This window comes from Acomys minous, assembly GCF_964271855.1.
Source record: "Acomys minous genome assembly, chromosome: 2".
Classification (NCBI taxonomy): Eukaryota; Metazoa; Chordata; class Mammalia; order Rodentia; family Muridae; genus Acomys; species Acomys minous.
The window spans coordinates 75,870,137-75,886,537 of record NC_140484.1 but is presented as its reverse complement, the minus strand read 5'-3'; the positions used below and the strand labels follow the sequence as shown (position 1 = coordinate 75,886,537).

Genomic DNA, 16,401 nt, shown 5'->3' with positions numbered 1-16,401 from the left:
AATTGGTTTTCTTTCCACCGTGGGCTCTGCTTATTGAGCATAGGTCAGTCAGACCTGGTGTCAAGTTTTTTTACTTGTTGGGCCACCTTGACAGCTATAAAATGAATTTCAGGTCACAACCTTTTCTTATTATTGGTTGAGGTGCACAAAGGATATCCATCATTGTTATCTATTGATAGATTATGTTAGGAGGAAAAATTGATACATGAATTAGACCAAGAAAATACTTGGCCCAAATTATTAATAAAAGATTTGTCTGTCAGTAAGCATCAGAATGAAAAGCTTTAGCTTGGAGGGATGGCTCTGTGGTTCCGAGCACTTGCCACTTCAGCAGAGGAACCTGGGCTGGCGTAGTTTGCAGCACAAAGCAGCTCACAGCCATCTGTACCTCTAGTTCAGGGGATCCAACTCATGCACTCATGTGTAGGCAAACACTTAGACATTTAAAATAAAGATATCCTTTGAAAAAGGATGAAAATGATGTGGCCAGACCTTAACCTAAGGTTGGCCCTGAAGATCCACACAGTAGAAGGTGAGACCTGACTCTCAAAGTTGTCCTCTGGCCCAACAAGTGCTTGTACACATACTGTCCTGGTTAGGGTTACTGTTGCTGTAATGAAACAGCATGACCAAAAGCCACTTGAGGAGGAAAGGGTTTATTTCACTCATAGTTTAATATCATCAAAAGCAGCGAGGACAGGAACCTGAAGACAGTGCCTGGTGCAGGGGTGCCATGAAGGAGGGCTACTTACTGGCTTGCTCACATGGCTTGCCCAGTCTGATTTCTTACAAAGCCCAGGGGTGGCCCCATTCACAATGAGCTGGGCCCTCCTCATCAATCATGAAGTAAGAAAATGCTTACCTATAGCCCAGAGGCATTTTCTCAGTTGAGAGTTCCTTTGCTTTGATGATTCTAGCTTGTGTTAAGTTGACATAAAACTAGTGAGCACACACACTAAATAAATATAATAATAATAAAGAACAGAAACGTTGCAAACAACAGATAGAATGTTTGTTTTCCACTGTAATTTCTCTTGTACTATGGTTTGCTTAAGTACTGAAAAAAAAAAGTGAAATCGTTTTGGAAGAAAAGCCATGAAGCTGTGACTATATATTAGAAAATATTGTGAGAGATAATCGATTAAACTCAGGAAATGCTTAGAGATGGAAGATTGATTTTGATTGTTGAATGAAAGGCAGCTTGGAGCTGACCGTGAAGGAGAAAATTGAATTTAATATTCTAAAACACAGTGACCAAAGCCTCAGTCAGTCACAAACAACGTCATTACAGTAGCAGCTCCTGATAAAATAGCTCTCTTGTTTAGACTATAGCAGTAGCATCTATGTGTTGTGCTGGGTGATGGACTGAGACCATCCCTGCTTTATAGAAGAGAAACAAGTTCGGCTGAGGGTGTTTTACTACTGGACTAGAGCTCTTTTAAGCCTTTGCCAGAATTTTCTCTGTGTCCTCTCCAGTACCAGAATTCTGTTTTTTTCTGTAGTGGGATTAGACTGTTTAGGTAGAATGCTGTGCCAGTCGTTACAGAGAAGCCAGTACTTAAATAGGCTTATGTCCTGGGCCTTGTATGGAGAAGACAAGAGGCTCATTGGGGCTGGAGTTGAAGCCTAAGCTCAGACACCATGCCAATTATTGCTTCGTAGATGAGGTCTGTTTTTGCAGCCATAAGGTACTTAGAAAGGTTATTTATAGATATTCGCCCAGAACCATCACATTCACCTATCCAGTTATACATATAGCAGACAAGCCATTTCTTAGATTTGTCTAAGGTGCTCTCCAGGGTATTCCTCACTCTGGGCAGCCTGTTAACCTGCATTTCCTTCCTATTCTGAGCTTTTCCTTTGCTCAGACATCATAGTCACCAGTAGAAAATTGTTAACTTTATTGTTTTGTATGGAAATGAAGAGTTTCCCATCAGTATCTTTTAAATGCTTAAAATAGGGACCAAGTCCCACATGGTTGTATCGACTTGTAGCCCCAGGAGTTTAGGATGATGAGGCAGGAGGATTGCAGGTTTGAGGCAGCCTGAGTTATATAATGAACTTTTGAAGCAACCTAGGTTCCACACTGAATTCATGTCTCAGATGAGAAAGTAAAACCAAACACAGGCGTGCTAGGAAGATGGCTAGTGAGAAGACCTGGGTTAGATTCTCATCACTCAGGGGACGGCTTACAACCCTCTAACTCCAGTCCTAGGGGATCCAGTGCCTTCTGGGTTTTACTGACACTGTGCATACACTTGAAGGCAGGACCATCTATACGTATAAAAATAAATACTTTTTAAAAAATTAAGCGTATAAAAATAGAGAAGAGCAAGAACAACAGTTAGTAGAGATGGGCTGGAGAGATGGCTCAGTGGTTAAGAGCACCGCCTGCTCTTCCAAAGGACCCGGGTTCAATTCCCAGCACCCATATGGCAGCTCACAACTGTCTGTAACTCCAAGATCTGACACTCCCACACCAACGGACATAAATTAAAAATTAAATAAAATGTTAAAAAAAAAAAGTAGAGAATTAAAGATGCCTTTTAGAACAGTGGTTTTCAACCTTCCTTATGCTGTGTCCCTTTAATACAGTTCTTCCTGTTGCATAGAATTATTTTTGTTGCTACTCCATAACTGTAATTTTGCTACTGTAATGAATCATAATGTAAGTGTCTGATATGCAGCCCACAGGTTGAGAACCACTGCTTTAAGCCATCAGTCAGTTTGCTGTACTTGTTCTTTTGGTCAGTAGTTAAGTAACAAGTGTTTGCTTTGTAGCAGAGTGTAGTATGGTAAGTAGACAATGAGCATGAGCATTGTCCTGGTCAAGAGTGGCCACCCTGTGGACACTTGAAGAGCTTGTCAGGAGAAGTACAGTTTAGCCCCAGATAGTGGCATCTCTTCAAAAACTTGACCCTCTGAATGAAGGTGTTCTGACGCGTAAAGCTTCTGTTCAGGTTGTTTTTATGGTGCCTTTGAGTTTGAGAGTAAGGTTTACTTCACTGGCTAATCTTTTTCCACCTCTTTTCTTTTGTTGGAATTAGTGCCAGAACAGATAAAGCCCAGTGTAAGCCAGCCTCAGCCTGCCAACTCTGATAACGGCACTTCCACAGCAACCAGCACTAATAATAATGCCAAGCGAGCTACAGCCAGCAATCAGCAGCCGCCGCCGCCGCCGCAGCAGCAGCAGCAGCAGCAGGAGCAGCAGCAGCAGCAGCCACAGCCACAGGCCTTGCCTCGGTATCCTCGTGAAGTACCTCCAAGATTTCGCCACCAGGAACACAAACAGCTTCTAAAGAGGGGTCAGCATTTTCCTATCATAGCAGCAAACCTGGGATCTGCTGTTAAGGTGTTAAACAGCCAATCAGAAAACAGTGCTGTAACAAATCAACCGCCGCAAAATAACGGAGAGGTGCAGAACAGCAAAAGCCAGTCAGGTGAGAAAGACATTTCTTACAAGATTCATTGGCAGTGTATATAGTTTTTGGTGATATGTTTCATGTAGCGAGAGCTGGGCTTTGCTTTTAGAATCCTGAATAGAAAGTTTGAGTGGAGAATCCTTTATTGCCAGTTTCATACCTGTCTTATTAGAAAGTGAATATTGTGGTTGCTTTCATCATCGTCCTTCAGGTCCCATATTTTAAGAAGTTTGTAGTTAAAATTGAGCCCTCCTCACTCAATGTTCTTCAGTTATATACATTTACTCCTCGGCAACCCTACACAAGGTAGCTATCATCTTTATCCCTGGCCGCTACTCATTTGCTGCTTGAATGCTCTTTTATGTGTGCTAGCACTACTCTGTGTGTTAAAATATATTATGATATTTCAACAGCTAGTAAACAGCACATTTTGGACTCACCTTCTGTCGGACTCCAGAACTACGCTCCTAACCACCGTAGTGCTCTCTGGCAATACACTGGATGTGATAGGAAAGAGATAGGTCTCTAGAGCAGCACTTACTAGAAGGACAGAGACCTGCTTCCTGTGTCCCTAACCCATTTATTACCTGTGTGAAACTGGCCAAGAAACTAATTCATGAGATCTTTCTTTGTTTTGGTTTGGGGTTGTTTTGTTTTGAAAGAGTCTCACCTTGGAACTCTAGCGGCCTTGAAGTCTGAGAAACTAACCTGCCTCTGCCTCTCAGTGCTGGGATTAAAGGTGTATGTCCCCATACCTGTCAGAGACCTTTCTTCTTAATTTAGAGAAACTAGTACCCAACTGTATATGTGTGCTTTGAAATCTAAATTGTATGAGACATTAAGTCAGCTTAGTTCCTAGTGTTTAAATGCTGAATAAATTGTCTTACCCCTATGTCCTAGTTACGGTTTCTGTTGTTGCTATGAAACATCATGACCAAAAAGCAAGGTGGGGAGCAAAAGGTTTATTCCATATTGCTGTTCATTATCAAAGGAAGTCAGGACAGGAACTCAAAATAAAGCAGGAACCTGGATGCTGAGGCCATGGAGGAATGCTTACTGGCTGACTTCTCATGGCTTGCTCAGCCTGTTTTTTTATAGCACCCAGGACCACACCAGGGGTGCCACCACCCACTATAGGCTGTGCCCTCTCACATCAATCACTAGTTTAAAAAATGTCCTTCAGCTGGATCTTATGGAGGTGTTTTCTTAATTGAGGTTCCCTCCTTTCAGATAACTCTAGTCTTATGTGTAGTTGACATAAGACTAGCCAGTACACCCTAACATTTGTAGAAAGACTTACACTTTTTAATAAGAGTTTAACATTGTATATAGGCCAGGTTGTAAGTAATTAAGAAGTTGAATTTAATTTGGGAAGCCAGGTTGGAAGAAAATGTATTGGTTAGCAGCATAAGCAATCTGTTACTAAAGTTTTAGGAGAGTATTACTTATCCACCAAATGCCTGAGTACCTACTGTGAGCCAGGTACAATGGTCTATGATAAACAGACAGTGAAGTAACACGGTATATTTAGAAAATTTTATGTATGTCTCTTCCATTTGGGGAACGAAAGGACAAAGCTATTTTAAAAATGAAAACAACAGTAGTGCAAGAGTTGTATATCTCATAAAATAAGTATGGCACTGGAGAGACAGTTTACTCAGTAAAGTACCTACTGTGCAAACATGAGTACCAAGTTCAGATGTTCAGCACCCCTATCTTAAAAAGGCCAAATAGAGGGATGCGTATTTGTAATCTCAGCACTGAGAAGACAAGTTAAGGGAGGATGCTTGGGAACTGCTGACAGGCAAATCTAGTCAAGTTGGCCTTGTTGAGGTTTGGTGACAGACTGAAACAAATATGATTGAAGACATCCAGCACACACTTGCACAGTCATGTACACAAACACAAACGAGTATGGGTCAGAGGAGCCATGTTTGTAGATGTGCATCCGGATGAGAGTTGTCTTCTGACCTCTGGCACACAGATATGCACACTCACATGTAATATCAACAGTAGGAATAATACACACACATTTCAAACTGCTTCTTTGCACTTGACTGCTATAGCTGGGACCGATTCTGCTTTTGTTCAAATAGCCTGAGTTGGAAGACTCAATAATACTCAGCCCTGACAGAATGCTGTTATTATGGCCAAATGCTCTGAGCTGTCCTTCATCCACATGACACAGTCCATTCAGTACAGTTATAAAGACTAGAACAGTGAGTGTCCTTCCTCTCCACCCCAAGGGCTGAAGCATTCTTAGTTGACTCACCATGGCTTTTTTTTATTCCTCTCACGCACATGGCCTTGAACTCACAGAGATCCACCTGCTTCTGCCTCCCTAGTGCTATGATTAAAGGTGTATACCACTACTGCCTGGTCACTTTTTTACTTTTTTTTTTTTTTTTTAATGCTCAGCATATGCCTTTAGTCCCAGCACTTGGGAGGGAGAGGCAGGCAGATCTCTGAGTTCCAGGACAGCCAGGGCTACACAGAGAAACCAGGGTGGGGGTCGGGGCTTGGGGGTTGGCACACATGAGGACATTTAAACTGTAATGGTGAATGAATTGGCCGGGCATTAAGATTTCTGAAAGTGTTTGAAGATTGAAATGCATCCTGCCCACTCCTGGTCTCCCAAGGCAGCATATGTAACTTATGCTTCTAGTACTCACTCCTTCCCTTTACTTATACACTCACTGTAGTCTGCACTTGCTTTGAATTCCTCTTAAGTCCACATACCTTTAGTAAGACTCCTAGAAACTTTTTGTTCTCCTATTTTTAGAGGTCTTAAAGGAATGGCCTGTATTTGCTGTCTGTTATATATACTGTTTCTGTAAACTGGCTCTTGCTCACCAGCCAGACACACTGATACCAGGATGCAGATTTAAAGATAATCAACTGTGGGCTCTGCTTCGTTTTTGTTTTTTCCTAACCACTTATTTCTTAAAGCTCCTTCACTCTCTGGCCTCTTCATCATCATCTATCTCTTCTTTTCTGGTACCCTCTGCTTCTCTTGTGTATTTAGCACCAGCTCTTAAGTTTCACTCTTTCCCAAGGCTTTGTTTCATATTTCTCCATGTCTCAGGAATCATTTCTTCTGGAATCTTTAGCTAATATTAGGTTCTTTCAATCGCAGTGTGTCCAAACATGAACTCATACTACTTCCTTCTTGATGCCTCTGGTCCAAAAATTGCCACGCCATTCATCCAAGAACCCATCTAAGATCATTGAAATCATTCTTGAATTCTTTATAACTCACAACTCTTTGGTTTGCCATGCTGTGCTTGTTTAGAACATTGGGATTCCTGTTTTTTCTCTCCCCTTATTATTATTTAAGTACTCAACATCTGGTCAAGAGCAACATGCTTTAGTAACGTGTGTTTAGCAACTTCTTCTGTACTCTCTGATTGACATGTTGGCTGTGGCTGATTTCAAGCCACACTAGCAGAATTGAATAGTTGCCACAGACTGTGTTGCCCATGAAAATATTTATTAATTGGATCAAAAGATTGTTGACCCTAGACCAAAGGCTGGACAGACTACCAGAGGTGGGTGATCATTCCTGACCATTACTTACTGAAGTATAATCAGCCTTGAGTATTATTTAATCCTAAAGCTTTTCTTCTGGCGAGACTTTCAGGTAAAAAGTAAACATGTATGTATTTGTATAGAAATTTTTCTTTCAGTCTCAGTTCTTACTGAGAGTGTTGATTCTTTCATCAGTTATTAACTGTCACCAGTTATGGCTCTGCCCTACAGACTCTTTTTATGTGTCCCCAATGCACTGTTTCATCTTTTAGGTGGGAGGCTAGATGGGGCTAGCCCACTCTCCTAGAACTATTTCTGAGGGGGATGCTTAATGGCATTTGCTTGTTTTTCTTTTGAAACCTGGCTGCCCTGGATCTCTGTAGACCAGACTGGCCTTAAACTCATAAGAGCTGTCTGCTTCTGCTTCCCCGGGGCTAAGATTAAAGCTGTGTGCCATCACCCAGCACTGTTGGCATTTTGAGTTTCGCTTTTTCTTAGTAATGTGTATCTTTCTAAATCTTTGTTTTTAGCACCACGTTGTATAAAAATGTGCATTTTACATTTGTTAAGTAATGCTCCCTTTCTTCCTATTAATATGAGGGTTTATGATCTTAATGTTCCTCAACATTTCTTAGGGGGAAGGTCATGGTCATATACTCAGAAACCTAGTTGTCTTTTTCCCTAAACTGCTTAAAGTAATGGGCTTTGGCTTCCTGGTTCTGCTGGGCTTCCTTCATGTCTGATCAGCCTCCAACTCTGTGATTCCTGAGTTGTCATCTTATTTTCCCACCACTCCCCTCTCTACGTGTAGTTCTGTGGGGTGTCTGTGTTTCTTTTTTGAGACAGGGTTTCTCTGTGTAGCGTTGGCTGTCCTGGACTCACTTTGAAGCTCAGGCTGGCCTCAAACTTACAGAGATCTGCCTGCCAGAGTGCTGGGATTGCGATGTGTACTACTATGCCCAAAGTATCAAAAGTATTTTAGTTTTAAAATGGAGTTTTAGGTCATAATTACTAAAGGCATCTCTCCCTGTTTCCCTAATGTAACTAAGAATACATAACAACAGCAAACTGTTAAATCACCACAAATATCTCCAGGTGAGGTCAAGGCCAGAGGGTAACCTTGAACTTCTGATCTTCCTATCCACCTCCTTCCTCAGCTGCTAGGATCATAGACCTGTATTGCCACATCCAGTTCTGCAGTGTTGGGGACTGAACCCAGGGCTTTGTGTATGCTAGGCAAGCAAGCATTCTATGTTTTTTTTTTCTTTTCTTAATATTGATCTTTTTGTGTTCTTGTTATGTTTCTTATCTTTGAGTTATAATTTATCAGGTAGTCCATTCAGCACAGGATTGAATAGTAGTGTTGTTGTATATATTCATGTCTTTTTCATGTTGCAGTGGGAGTGCTTTGGGTATTCCCATTGTTTTTTTGTTTGTTTTCTTTTTCAAAGATTTATTTATTTATTATATGCAATGTTCTGATTGCATGCACACCTGCAGGCCAGAAGAGGGCACCAGATCTCATTATAGATGGTTGTGAGCCACCATGTGGTTTCTAGAAATTGAACTCAGGACCTTTGGAAGAGCAGCCAGTGCTCTTAACCTCTCAGCCACCTCTCCAGCCCTGGGTATTCTCATTGTTAAACTCCAAGTCTATTCTCTGTCTGAACATGGGTAGTTTTGCTGTAGATGCACAGTGTTTTTTCATATTCCTCCCTTATGGAAGTGTCAACACATGCGTGCAGGTAATGACAGCAGAGACATGCCGTGATCCAAGGTTGGTGATAGTGATGAGAACTGAGCTGCCCTAGACTCAGAGGGAGGGCTTAACATTTAGGAATGGGTAATGACTTTGTTTTATTTTGTACAGGGAAGAATAAATGCTAAGGCTCCAGTCTTTAAAAAAAAAAAAAAACAACATGGCTAGTGGTTAAGAGGTCTTGCTGCTGTTTGAGAAGACCAAGTGTATTCCCAATATCCAACATCCACATCAGGTGGCTTGCTGCCTGTGACTCCAACTACAAAGGATCCAGTGCCCTCTTTTGGCCCTTAGGAACACATAGACACTATAGTCTTACAAACATAGATAATACATGTGAATAAAAATAAATAGGAAAAATACTGAGTTAAGTAAAATTAGTAAAGAGGTTTTATGCTTTACCCCACATATTTTTTGGAAGGAGGCATCGTAAGGCATTGTGTTTATAGTAGTAAAGCAGAGAATTTACACTAGCTATGGTGTGTACTGTCGTTTTGTTCTTCATGTGGGTGATATGGTAAATAAAAACGTGTTTGGGAGATAGAATGGAAAAATGATAATCATGAGTATGCATTCTTGAATGTTGGTAATGCCCTTTATTGGTACCTTACATGGGTCAGCTATAGCTCAAAGCACTTTAGTTGCTAATTATTTAATTTTTAAAGCAATCATGAGAGTGGTCCCTATTATCTAGATGAGGAAACTAAGGCATGGGGGGGGGGCAGGAGGGTCCTTCATTTGGTCTCTGAGGCTAGGTAAGTGGTACAATGTCTTCTTGGTTTGTTTTTTGTTTTGTTTTGAGACAGACTCTCTACATAGCCTTGGCTGTTCTAGACTCAGGATATAGACCAGGCTGGCCTCAGACTCATAGAGATCTACCTGCTTTTGCCTTGAAAGTGTTAGCTTTAAAGGCTTGCTCCATCGTGCCTGGCCTTTCATGGAATTCTTAACTGTTGACAGAAATAACTAAATGCTTTTTTGGGGGGTGGGGAGGGGTTATGAGACAGGGTTTCTCTGTGTAGCCTTGGCTCTCCTGGACTTGCTTTGTAGACCAGGTTGGCTTCAAACTCACAGCGCTCCACCTGCCTCTGTCTCCCGAGTGCTGGGATTAAAGGTTAACTGGACAACAAATTTTATTAAAACAAAAATGAAAATACCCTTCCTCTCTTTTTGTCTGGGTATGGTAGTGCATTCCTGTAATCTCAGCAGCCTTGTGGCTAATGCTGAAAGATAGTTCACAAATTTGAGGTCAACCTGGACTACACAGAGAAACCCCATCTCAAAAATCAAAGGAACAGGGATGAAGCTCAGTAATAAAACACTTGCCCAACATAAAAAGGGTTCGGTCCTAGTGCTCCCTACCCTCAGATAAAAGGACATAACCTCATTTCACAGGGTCTTGTCCTCCAACCGCTATGACGAATATAGGTTTGGGTCCTGTTAAAGCTGGTGTGTCAGTCACACTTTTGTTGTTGTTGTTTTGTTTTGTTTTAAGTTACTTTGCCTTACGGAGGACTCTAATTTATCTTGTCTATTAGTTACATTGCTGTTGTTTTGAAACACCATGGCAAAAAAGCAGCTTTGGGAGGAAAGGGTTTACTTGGCTTACACTCCCACATCACTGTTCATCAACAGAAGTCAGGGCAGGAACTCAACCAGGGCAGGGTCCTGGAGGCAGGAGCTGATGCAGAGGCTATGGAGGATGCTGCTTACTGGCTTGCTCAGCCTGCTTTCTTATAGAACCCAGGATCACCTGCCCAGGGATGGCAATACCCACAGTGGGCTGGATCTCTTTCCCATCAATCATTAATTAAGAAAATGCTCTATAGGCTTTGGTTTTGGTTTTTTGGTTGGTTTTTGTTTTTGCTTTGGCTTTGGTTTTGGTTTTTTGAGACAAGATCTCTATGTAGTCCTGGCTGTCCTAGAACTTGCTCTGTAGACCAGACTGGCCTCAAACTCAGAGATCTGACTGTTTCTGCCTTCCTCTGCAGCACTGCACCCAGCTTGGAGACATTTTCTTAGTTGAGGTTCCCTCCTCTTATGACTTTGGCTTAGTGAGCTGATACAGAACTGTTCAGCACATCTTGCTTCTCTCACTCATGCAAAGTGAGACCAATGCTTGTGCTCCTGAATTGTCCCAAGGACTTGCAAGGTTTGCAGAGCTCCTGCTGTGTAGCAATGAATACTGGCCATGTTGATGTTGCTGCTGTGTGTTGCAGTGTAGAATTATTCCTTCCCAAGGATACTGACTTTTTGTTTTTTTAATTTCATATGGAGTCTTCATGAGCACTGAGAGAAAACAAACTTCATTGACACCTTCTTGTGGGATAGACACAATTCTACTATGTAGCCTTGCCTTGCCCCTCAGTCAGAGATCTGCCCCCTGAGGGCTTGGATAAAGCAGTGACCATAACCAGCTACTGACCGCTATTTGATGACATAATTTTAAGAGGGAGCAGTAGTCTGTGCACTGTGCAGTACTTGAATTATGTTCACTAAATACATTACAGGTCGATCTTTCGTTGCTTTTCTTGCTATCCTTACACCTCTTCAGCATTTGTGCTTTGAGAGAAAGTGGTACAAGCAGAATCATTTTTCCGTACTAGCAAATCATACTAGTATTGTGACTTTATTTCCCACTGGGAACTATAGTGTAGGCTACCCTTCAAGACAGCCTACGTGCAAATGTTTTATGTAACTGATGTCATGGATTCATTTCTACCCACCAGACTCTTAAACTAAATGAGATAGACTGGGAAGCTAGCAGAAACACAACAGGGACGCTGTCTTAGAAAAAATGAAAGTAAGTAAAACTAGATGATAATTACCTGGCAGGAAGCCTAAGACTTAGGTGATGTGATTGGTCCCTTATCGCCTTCAGTGTCAGCTGTTGAGTTACTGGTTGTATTTTGGTGGTTTTCAACATACCATTCTTTCCCCCTGTTATCTCTTAATAAACATGACTATAAAAATAAATTAGGAAATAGTTTAAAATTAATATTCTTGCTTTATGTAACACTGTTTAAAGGTATGCACTAACAAAAGAAACAGTTCAAAATGTTTTGGGATTCTTATAGAATTATAACACCCAAAGAAGTTGTGCAGAAAGCTGTTTTAGGAACCTGGATCATTTGGTGCTACTTACTCTTACCCTCCTGCATCCCCTTTTTGGTTTTTGTTTTGTTTTGTTTTTGTTTTTGTTTGGTCCCCCAAGTCAAGTCTCTGAGCCTGGGTTGCCAGGTTGCCCTGATTCATCACTGCCACCCAGTCTTCCTCCCTCACAGTTCTTGTAATTCTTGAGATGGTCTCAGTTTGTGCATTTAGCAGGTAGGTATTCCTATTCTGCTCCGTGCTGTACTGGATGGTGTTGAACAAAATATCACAATTCTGCCTGTGACATTACTGAACATGGAGAGTTGGTGGCTAGAAGAAAACCAGTGCCTCATAGCCATTCTGTGAAGCATCTTACTACTGTTGAGGAACTATGGGTATCTGCAGTGTTCATCATTCCTTCTGAGCCTATGTAATATCATTTTGGAAACAGTTAACACTTAATAGTTGTACTTTTCTTTTATTCTAGATCTAAATCATAATACTTCAGGATCCCATTATGAAAATTGCCAGCGGGGACCTGTGTCTTCTACAAGTGACTGTAGCACAAGCTGTAAGAATGCTGTAAACGACTTGTTGGAAAAAGAAGCATGGCCCTCAGCCCCTGGCAGTGATCCTGAATTGGCTTCAGAATGTATGGATGCTGATTCTGCCTCCAGTTCTGAGTCAGAGAGAAACATCACTGTCATGGCTTCAGGGAACACTGGTGGTGAAAAAGATGGCCTTCGGAACAGCACTGGACTCGGTTCTCAAAACACATTTGTGGTTGGTAGCAGCAGCAATAATGTGGGCCATGGAAGTAGTACCGGGCCATGGGGCTTCCCCCATGGAGCCATAATAAGCACATGTCAGGTCTCTGTGGATGCTCCTGAAAGCAAATCAGAAAGTAGTAACAATAGGATGAATGCTTGGGGCACTGTAAGTTCTTCATCAAATGGAGGGTTAAATCCAAGCACTTTGAATTCAGCTAGCAACCATGGTGCCTGGCCAGTATTAGAAAACAATGGACTTGCCCTAAAAGGGCCTGTAGGGAGTGGGAGTTCTGGCATCAATATTCAGTGTAGTACCATAGGCCAGATGCCTAACAATCAGAGTATCAACTCTAAAGTCAGTGGCTCTTCTACCCATGGTACCTGGGGTAGCCTTCAGGAAACCTGTGAGCCTGAAGTAAGTGGTACACAGAAGGTTTCATTCAGTGGTCAACCTCAGAATATCACCACTGAAACGACTGGACCAAATAACACTACTAACTTTATGACCTCTAGTTTACCAAACTCCGGTTCAGTACAGAATAATGAACTGCCTACAAGTAATCCAGGGGCCTGGCGTGTGAGCACAATGAATCATCCTCAGATACAGGCTCCGTCAGTTATGAATGGCACTTCCCTTTCTCACCTTAGTAATGGAGAGTCAAAAACCGGAGGCTCCTACGGTACTACATGGGGTGCCTATGGTTCTAATTACTCTGGCGACAAATGTGCAGGCCCTAATGGCCAAGCCAATGGTGACACTGTGAATGCAACTCTAATGCAGCCTGGCATAAATGGGCCTATGGGCACTAACTTTCAAGTTAACACAAATAAAGGGGGAGGTGTATGGGAGCCTGGGACAGTGAATTCCCAGAGTTCACCATGGGGAAGTGGAAATGGTGTGAATTCTGGAGGAAGTCGAAGAGGATGGGGAAGTCCTGCACAAAGCACTGGTCCTGGTCTACCCAGTGTTGAGTGGAACAAACTGCCTAGCAATCAGCATTCCAGTGACAGTGCAAATGGCAATGGTAAGAAGTTTACAAATGGATGGAAATCTACTGAGGAAGAGGATCAGGGTTCTGCCGCATCTCAGACAAATGAGCAAAACAGCGTGTGGGCCAAAACAGGAGGCACAGTGGAGAGTGATGCAGAGAGCACTGGACGCCTTGAAGAAAAAGGAACTGGGGAAAGTCAGAGTAGAGATAGAAGAAAAACTGATCAGCACACATTACTCCAAAGCATTGTAAACAGAACTGACTTAGATCCACGTGTCCTGTCCAACTCTGGTTGGGGACAGACTCCTATTAAGCAGAATACTGCCTGGGATACAGAGACATCACCAAGAGGGGAAAGAAAGACTGACAATGGGACAGAGGCCTGGGGAAGCTCTGCAACACAGACTTTTAACTCAGGGGCATGTATAGATAAGACTAGCCCTAATAGCAATGATACCTCATCTGTATCAGGGTGGGGTGATCCCAAACCTACCCTGAGGTGGGGAGATTCCAAAGGCTCAAACTGCCAGGGGGGGTGGGAAGATGATTCTGCTGCTACAGGAATGATCAAGAGCAATCAGTGGGGAAATTGTAAAGAAGAGAAGTCTGCATGGAATGATTCGCAAAAGACTAAACAGGGGTGGGGGGATGGACAAAAGTCAAACCAAGGTTGGTCTGTTTCTGCCAGTGATAACTGGGGAGAAACTTCCAGGAGTAACCACTGGGGTGAGGCTAATAAGAAATCCAGCTCAGGAGGTAGTGACAGTGACAGGTCCATTTCTGGTTGGAATGAACTTGGTAAAACTAGTTCTTTTACTTGGGGAAATAATATAAATCCAAATAATTCATCAGGATGGGATGAATCTTCTAAACCTAATTCTTCCCAGGGATGGGGAGACCCTCCAAAGTGTAATCAGTCTCTAGGTTGGGGAGATTCATCAAAACCAGTTAGTTCTCCAGATTGGAACAAGCAACAAGACATTGTTGGATCGTGGGGAATCCCAGGAGCCACCAGCAAGCCTCCTGGTACAGGGTGGCTTGGGGGACCTATTCCAGCTCCAACAAAGGAGGAAGAACCCACAGGCTGGGAGGAGCCATCCCCAGAATCTATTCGACGAAAAATGGAGATCGACGATGGAACTTCAGCTTGGGGAGATCCGAGCAAATACAACTACAAAAATGTGAACATGTGGAATAAAAACATCCCAGATGGCAGTAGCCGCTCAGACCAGCAAGCACAGGTGCACCGTCTGCTGCCATCTGCAAGTGTCTCAAGCAAGGAGGCAAGCAGTGGCTCTGGTAAGCATTCCTCTGTGGCGTCCAGTGGTATTCTGGAAGCAAACTTTGAGCTGACATACTGTCATAGGATTTGTCTAGCAGAGCACTTGGGGTTACACATCGAGGCCTTTCAGCCATGCTCCAGGAGTCGTGTTCACCAAGTAGTCTGTCTTTGGCAGTGCTGCTCTGTTCTCGGTTAGGAGTGTAGTAGAAGGGGTTAAGTGGAAGAGTTACACGCTTCTCTCAGTTACTCTGAGTCAAGCCGTAACAATGTGGTGTTCCTGTTGAGGTACAATAAAGCTAAGTGCCTGAGTACAGTTCTCTAGATACCTGGTAATATATTGGACCTTAGAGAACCTTTCTAAATTAGGCATGAAGTTCACATCTACTCAGATAACAGTGGATATAGTGTGTGCATCTAAAACAGTGCACTGTATCTTTCTAGTATATTCTACTTTTCCTATACTGAGCAAATTTTTTTGTTTGTTTGTTTGTTTGTTTGTTTTGAGACAGGATTTCTCTATGTAGCCTTGGCTGTCCTAGGCTCCCTCGAACTCACAGCAATCCACCTGCCTCTGCCTCCCGAGTGCTGGGATTAAAGGCATGTGCTACTACATTCAGCTCTGAGCAAATTCTTTTCTCTGTTAATTGATAGGGCAGCATTTTCTCTAAATGTTTTGGTTTTGGTTTTGGTTTTTTGAAACAGGGTTTCTCTGTGTAGGCTTGGCTGTCCTGGACTCGCTTTGTAGACCAGGCTGGCCTCGAACTCACAGTGATCCGCCTGCCTCTGCCTCCCTAGTGCTGGGATTAAAGGCCTGCGCCACCACACCCGACTTTTTTTTTTTTAAGATTTATTTATTTATTATGTACACAGTACTTTTTCTGCATGTAGGGTACCAGATCTTATTACAGATGGTTGTGAGTTACCATGTGGTTTCTGGGACTTGAACTCAGGACCTTTGGAAGAGCAAGCAGTGTTCTTAACTCCTGAGCCATCTCTCCAGCCCAACATTTTCTCTAAATTGATAGGCCTGCGTTGCCCTTGTTAATGGGAGTTTTATTGAGTAATACTTTGTTGATAGATGGCAGTGTTTTCATGAATTCTTCATTCAATACCTAATTGTGTGTGTGGGGGGGTATTTTTGTTTTGTTTTATTTTGTTTTTTAATGAATCAACTCTGTTGATTTATGTTTAGCTCTAAGGGCAAGTTTTTGTTTTGTTTTGTTTTGTTTTGTTTTGTTTTAAACCACATCAACCTGATGGTGTAGACCTTTTTTTCCTGTGTGAGTGAACATTAGCCAGTGTGTGTGAAGTAGGCTACCTACCTGTTGGTAGTTGTATAGTCAGTTGTTCTCTGCTGTGGGGATGGCGTCCTCTCAGTAAATTGTGACTGGGATAACCCTTCACACTGCACCTGCCTCAGTTTATAAGCTCTGGGTCAGAAGAACCTGGTATTTTTAGGAACTAACTTCATCCTCAAGGGAAGATGATTTGCTGTAACTAAGTTATTCAAAAGAATCTGCCCTAGCACCAGAAGGCAGTTTTGAGAGAAAAGGTT

General features: G+C 42.4%; 1 protein-coding gene across 6 annotated transcripts in view; it reads left to right on the top strand.

Annotated features, from left to right (window-relative positions):
• Positions 1 to 16,401, top strand: part of TNRC6A (trinucleotide repeat containing adaptor 6A) — a 171,979-nt gene that overhangs the window by 131,501 nt on the left and 24,077 nt on the right. For all 6 annotated transcript variants that reach the window (XM_084767106.1, XM_084767104.1, XM_084767108.1 and 3 more), the window contains 2 exons: positions 3,048 to 3,440; positions 12,290 to 14,863. In XM_084767106.1, the coding sequence (XP_084623232.1) occupies positions 3,048 to 3,440; positions 12,290 to 14,863 (2,967 nt within the window). The remainder of the gene's footprint in view (positions 1 to 3,047; positions 3,441 to 12,289; positions 14,864 to 16,401) is intronic.